Source organism: Myotis davidii, unplaced genomic scaffold, assembly GCF_000327345.1.
Source record: "Myotis davidii unplaced genomic scaffold, ASM32734v1 scaffold826, whole genome shotgun sequence".
Taxonomy (NCBI): Eukaryota; Metazoa; Chordata; class Mammalia; order Chiroptera; family Vespertilionidae; genus Myotis; species Myotis davidii.
In genome coordinates, this window is record NW_006297142.1 from 1,255,470 (window position 1) to 1,262,125 (window position 6,656).

The following is a 6,656-nucleotide window of genomic DNA, read 5'->3' on the forward strand; positions in this document are numbered from 1 at the left end:
GCGGGAGAGCCCCCTCCCCCCGTCAGCCTGCGCTCCGCTCTCTTTGCCAGGCCGTGTGTGGGTGCGGAGCCCAGGAGGCGCTGCCCCTGCGCCCCGTCAGGGAGGGCGAGCTCTACTTCCCCGAGGACCGGGAGGTGAACCTGGTGGAGCTGGCCCTGGCCACCAACATCCCCAAAGGCTGTGCCGAGACGGCGGTGAGAGGTGAATGCAGTCCCTGGTGGAGCGGGCGAGAGCGAGGCTGTCAGGGAGTGGTGCTGGGCTGCCTGGTGGGTGGAGCACAACTGGGGGTCGGGGGGCGCGACGAGGGCAAAGCCCCAGCTGAGCCCTCTCTCTGCTCTGGTTCTAGTTCATGTCTCCTACCTGGACGGCAAAGGGAACCTGGCGCCTCAAGGATCGGGTAAGGCAGCTGTGGGGAGCGGGCCCCTGGTCAAACTCTCCTCCCGCAGGAGCTGAGGGCGGTGTCTCTACCCCCCTGAGACTTCAGCTCACAAATACTTGTCGACACCTGGTTCTGAGTGGGTACTGGTCCCTGCCCAGAGGGCTCAGAGCTGGAGATGGGGGCTCATTCCTGTAACCAGCCGTGATGCTGCGTGCTGGGTGCGAGCACGGAAGTCTGACAGCACGCAGGGTCCCTGGGGCCTGTGCCTCACTTCCAGGGCCTGCTGAGCAGAGCGGGGCTTAAGGGCTGAGCGGGAATCTGCCTGGCAGAGGAGGGGTGGGGGCAGCGCTGGCACAGAGTGGTGAGAGCTTGCAAGGTCAGGCAGCTCACGGGGCTGGCGGCTCTGTGCTCTGGGGGTCCTGTCTGAACAGGCTCCTGGGGGTGGGGTGGGGATGGTGGTTGTGAGGAGCAAGCAAGGGAGGCCGAGAGCGGGCTGGGCACTCCACCCTGACCACCTCCTGCCCATCGTCTCGCAGTGCCCAGCGCTGTGTCTTCACTGACCGATGACCTGCTCAAGTACTACCAGCAAGTGACTCGCGCTGTCCTGGGGGACGACCCACAGCTGATGAAGGTAGTGAGTGGGGCCCCATTTGGGACACCAAGTCCAGCTTCCGAATTCTCATGAAGTTCTTTCGGATGCCTACTCCCTGTCCTCTGCTCGCTGACGGCTGCCGTGTGTGGGAGCTGTTCCCGGGCTGTGCTGCTCTGAGCCCGGGCCTCCTCCAGTGCCCACTCCCCTCCTAGGCCAGGAGGAGCCCTGCTCCTTAGGGCATGGGCAGCTCAGCAGGGCCCGGGGGGGCCTCCTCACACCTCAGTCCAGAGCCATCTCTCGGAGTGTCTGTGGGCCTGGGGCCGGGAGGGACATCGACACTGCAACTCCTTTGCCGGACTTGGGGTCGGGGTGGGTCGGGGTGAGCGGTCGGGGGCAGAGGAAGGAGAGGGAGCCAGGCCCGCTCTGAGACCGCCCCAGGCCTCAGACCAGCTCCTGCCGCGTTAGGCTCTGGGGCTCCGAGGCCTGCTGGGCGGTGCCCGTGCGTCCTGTCTGTCCAAGTGTGAGGGTAGTTTGGTGGCTGCTCCACCACGTGGCCTCTGCTGTAGGGTTTTCCATCCTCCACGTCTTCACGTCTCTGGCTGCTGTTGTTTTTCCCTTGAAGATGAGGAATGTTGCTCCCATCCATTCCTGCCTCACAGGCTTGGCTCCTGTTCCCCGGGCACAGGGCAGGGCCAGCTGCGGGCCTGGGAGCTGACGCCCTCCCCACGGGCCTGACATCTGCTTCCCCAGCCGTAGCCTTGGGACTTCATCCAGAGGGTTTGGAGGGCACAGGTGGCGGAGGTGCTGGGTAACAACATTTTCTTCATTGACTCTAGTAATGGCAGCAGATGTTTAAAGTGGAACTACTGTACCATAAAGACATACAAAGTAGGAAGTGAGAGTCTCCTGGGGAACCCCCACCTTCTGTCTATGTATGAACAGTGATTGCTCTAGTACAGGCCCACGGGGCTCTACCAAAACGCCCGGTTTTAGGACAGCTGCTTTTCTCAGTTAAAAATATCTTGGAAGATTTGACTTTGGGTGGTGGGCACACAATGCAGTGTATTATAGGTGATGTATCGTATACTTAAAATCTGTATAGTTTCATTAGTCAGCGTCACCCCAATAAGTGAAATGAAGCTCTAGTCTAGCCAGTTTGCCTCAGTGGGTAGAGCATTGGCCCGTGGACGGAAGGGTTCCAGGTTTGATTCTGGTCAAGGGCATGTATCTTGGTTGCAGGCCCCTCCCTGGCCGGGCCCTGGTCAGGGCTCAGGCAGGAAGCAGTCGATGTGTTTCTCTCACATCGATGTTTCTGTCTGTCTTTCCCTCTCTCTTCCACTATATTTGTATTAATTTCAGAGAGGAAGAGAGAGGTAGAAACATCAATGATGAGAAAGAATCCTTGATTGGCTGCCTCCTGCACACCCCACACTGGGGATTGAGCCTGCAACCCAGGCTGGTGCTTTGGCTAGGAATTGAACCGTGACCTCCTGGTTCATTGGTGGACATTCAACCACTGAGCCATGCCAGCTGGGGCCAATTTTTGATCAGTACAGACTGTGCTGTGTGTGGGTTTCTTTTATAGTGGGTTAAATTTATAGAAGTTAAATTGCTGAATCAAAAAGTATAAACATTTAAAACTTTAATACGTCAGTGCTAAACTGTCCTTTAAAAAAAGTTGGCTTCTGCCCTAGCCGGTTTGGCTTGGTGGATAGAGTGTCGGCCTGCGGACTGAAAGGTCCCAGGTTCGATTCCGTCAGGGGCACCTGCCCTGGTTGCAGGCTCAATCCCCAGTAGTGGGTGTGGTGGGTCCAGTGAGGCTGCCCCTTCCTTTTCAGATTGCTCTCCAGGACCTGCAGACCAACTCCAAGATCGCAGCGCTCCTGCCGTACTTTGTTTATGTGGTCAGTGGGGTGAGTGAGCAGGCGGGGCCGGGGCGGACCTTTGGTGGGAGGCAGTGAGCCAGCAGCCTGTGGGGCTCCTGGAAGGTGCTCTCAGAATGCAGGCTCCTGGGCCCCCTCCTGTGCCCCTCAGCCATCCTCTCCCCCCAATAGGTGAAGTCTGTGAGCCACGATTTGGAGCAGCTGCACCGGCTCTTGCAAGTGGCCCGGAGCCTGGTTCGGAACCCGCACCTCTGCCTGGGGCCCTATGTCCGCTCTCTGGTGGGCAGTGTCCTCTACTGCGTCCTGGAGCCCCTGGCTGCCTCCATCAACCCCCTGAATGACCACTGGACGTTGCGGGATGGTGCCGCCCTCCTCCTCAGCCACATCTTCTGGTAGCCACTGGGCCTCGAGCGGAGTACAGGGTGGGGCCTGCAGAGCTGAGTGGGTTGGGGGAGGAGATGGGGTCCATTCTGCCGTGGAGGCCGTGTTTTGAGAGGTGGGGAGCCCCTTCCCTGGGAGCTTCCCACGCAGTGTGCCGTGGTGCACTGGGATGCGACAGGTGGGTGACAACATACCAAGGATTTGGTCCTTCGCCTCAGGTCCCGGGCAGCTCCCCTGGGCCCTCGTTCACCCCCCCAGGGCCATGCAGGTGCCGTTTTCTCCACGTGCTGTGACTGGAACCGTGTTGGGCAGGCGCTGCCTCCGTCCCTCTGACTGCATGCTGCTCCCACAGGACTCATGGGGACCTTGTCAGTGGCCTCTATCAGCAGATCCTGCTGTCCCTGCAGAAGGTCTTGGCAGACCCTGTGCGGCCGCTCTGCTCTCACTACGGGGCTGTGGTGGGGCTGCACGCCCTTGGCTGGAAGGTGAGGACCTGGCCTTTCTCACCGCCTTTACAGCTGCCATTTGTCATTAGGAAAATGGTACTTGTGTGTCTTTTATCATAAATGGTGTATGCTTGCTGCTGCTGTGCACCGAGTTCTTGCCTTGGGCCAGGCTCAGTGATGGCCTTTTATTCTTTTATGGTTATGTCCAAATTTATTAGATTCTTCTGTTTTTTTCTGTTTACTTATATTTTGGGGGTAAGTTTGTGTTTTTGAAAAATATATTTTTATTGATTTATTTTTTTTAGAGAGGAACGGAGAAGGGAGGGAGGGAGGGAGGGACACACTGATAAGAGAGAACTACTGGGGATCAAACCCGTGGCTTCTCCATGTACAGGACGGACACCCCAACCAACTAAGCAACACAGGCCAGTGCTTGTTTATTTTCTTTATTTTTTAAAAAATACATTTTTTTATTGATTTCAGAGAGGAAGGGAGAGGGAGAGATAGAAACATCAATGATGAGAGAGAATCATCGATCAGCTGCCTCCTGCACGCCCCACACTGGGGATCGAGCCTGCAACCCAGGCATGTGCCCTTGACTGGAATCAAACCTGGGATCCTTCAGTCTGCAGGCCAATGCTGTATCCACTGAGCCAAACCAGACAGGACTATTTCTTTTTTATTGAATTTACTAGTGGCCTGGTGCATGGAATCGTGCACATTGAAAGGAAATTAAGTAGAAGAAATCTATATATATAAAAGGCTAATATGCTGAGTGTCTGACCGGGTAATGACATCATGTAGCAATGCCCAGCTTCCTCTCCGTAGTGATGACTAGCCTCCTTGGAGTTTCTTTAGCCCACGAACACAACTTGCTTTATAGCCAGGTGTTTACTGCTGTGTTGCTGACAGTTACCTGAAAGAGAAGTTGGGGGGGTGCTTCACTGGGCTGGAAAAAGTTTAGCTACATCAGAAAGCAGGTCTAATTAAGCAAGTTTATTCTATATCTATAAAAGGCTAAGTTGATTTGCGCATACGCAATACATATAAAGCTCTTGCTGACGCCAGTCTTGTGTTTTGATCTGTCATTGTCAATAGTGAATTTGGTTGACACTTCTATCATAGAGAAAGGGAGGATAGTGATAGTAAGATAATTCTTATAATTAATATCCTTTCAATGTGCACAAATTTGTGCACTAGGTCAACGTTTATTTTTAAATTGCCAGCGAGGGTCATGTACCGGATGGTCGGTTGGCCGGTTGGTCACTTAGCCTTTTATACATATAGATTGGGGTGACATTGGTTCACTGATCTTCTGTATATAAATGTCTTATCCTTTCAAAAGTCCTGTGTGCAGCCCAGCTGGTGTGGTTCAGTGGTTAAGCATTGACCTATAAACCAAGAGGTCACAGTTCGACAGAGAGACACCTGAACCTGCATGTTTTTGTTTTTACTCTAAACTTCACTAGTCGCACCCAGCCTCTTCCTTTGCCAACATGCAAGTTCTTTTCCTTCCCTGCCAGCCAGGCAGGCGGATGGGAGAGGCAGGTGCAGCCTTTCCTGTCAGTAGTTCTTTTCTTTTGAAGGCAGTGGGTTTTTCTCTTGCATTTCTGTCTTCAGTTTCAACTTATCAAATCCCTCAGTCTCAGCTACACTGGGTTTGTCAGCTGTGGTTGCAGAGCTGGGGGAGTGGGGTTCAAGGAGTCTGATCTGCCCAGTGGCTGCCCAGTCTCAGTGTCGGGGCGGGGTGGGGGGAGGCTTAGAGACAGAGTTTCTTAGTGAACGATATGTACATTTCTGGGATATACTCAATTTGCTCATGGTATATAGTCTTTAAACAGTATTAGAATGTAGTGCATTTTCTATATACTGGTGAGTTTACTAACATTTTAAAGGATTTCCTTACATTCATGATGAAATTAGCCATGTGTTCGCTTATGTACTGTCCTTGTGTGGTTTTAGGGCCAGGTTTACATTGGCTTTACAGAATGTGGGGGAGGTATTCCGTTTTTATATTTGGTTTAATAAGATTGAGACACTCATTTCTTGAGTGTCTGTAGACTTTGTCAAATTTGGCGTGGTGTTTTGTCGTTAGATTTGTAATTACTGCAGTTACAAAATTTTTTAAGCTTTCATAGCTCTTGTCTGCAGCAAGTCATATTTTTCTCGGAGCTTGTCAGTTCTGCCAGTATTTTCAGATCCTCAGGCTGTGGATGACTCACCGAAGGCTCTTACCCATCAGAGCCCCACAGAAACATAACCTCCGCTGTGAAGTCTTAATTGCTTTCTGCAAACTGACTTCAGGATTTAAAATTCTGTCATCAGGAGTCCAGGACTCTGACTTGTTTTTGTGGTTTGAGCCGAGACCCCGTTCACATCCAGGCGAGGACAGTACTGTGTGTACAGGGAGCAGTTGGCACCTAAATTCCTCCCGTTAGCCCTGGGCATCACTTATACCCTCTTGGCCCTCATGTCAGTGACATGGTGCGTGTTAGTTGTAGCAGATCACTTTATATTGTGTTTTTGTACCCATCTAAATTTCCAGGGCTCAGTGAAGGCTTGTGCACACAGGTTCCAAATAAATGTTGGTTGAGAATGCCACGCAGGGAATTTAGGAGGAGGGAGCCCTGTCCAGTAACAGGGATAAAAGTAGGACTTTCATGGGAAAGGGCATTGGAGGCGATCAGCCACCAAGAGGCCCTCTGTATCCCTCTCTCTTCCAGGCAGTGGAGCGCGTCCTGTACCCACATCTGTCCACCTACTGGACGAACCTGCAGGCCGTGCTGGATGACTACTCCGTATCCAATGCCCAGGTGAAAGCGGACGGGCACAAGGTCTACGGCGCCATTCTGGTGAGTGAGCGGGCGCCCCGCCCCCCTGCAATACCCCGCGGGCCGGCCCTTCGTGGCCCCCGCACAGCCTGTCCTCTCCCCCAGGTGGCCGTGGAGCAGCTGCTGAAGATGGAGGCGCAGGCG

At 53.6% G+C, this 6,656-nt stretch overlaps 1 protein-coding gene across 1 annotated transcript in view; it reads left to right on the forward strand.

The window, feature by feature from the left end:
* TAF6L (TATA-box binding protein associated factor 6 like) overlaps positions 1 to 6,656 on the forward strand; it is a gene marked incomplete at its 5' end in the record, with an annotated part of 8,763 nt that overhangs the window by 1,177 nt on the left and 930 nt on the right. Inside the window, 8 exons of the mRNA XM_006772796.1 lie at positions 51 to 201; positions 347 to 397; positions 916 to 1,010; positions 2,810 to 2,884; positions 3,026 to 3,246; positions 3,588 to 3,720; positions 6,405 to 6,533; positions 6,618 to 6,653. Of these exons, the coding sequence (XP_006772859.1) occupies positions 51 to 201; positions 347 to 397; positions 916 to 1,010; positions 2,810 to 2,884; positions 3,026 to 3,246; positions 3,588 to 3,720; positions 6,405 to 6,533; positions 6,618 to 6,653 (891 nt within the window). The remainder of the gene's footprint in view (positions 1 to 50; positions 202 to 346; positions 398 to 915; positions 1,011 to 2,809; positions 2,885 to 3,025; positions 3,247 to 3,587; positions 3,721 to 6,404; positions 6,534 to 6,617; positions 6,654 to 6,656) is intronic.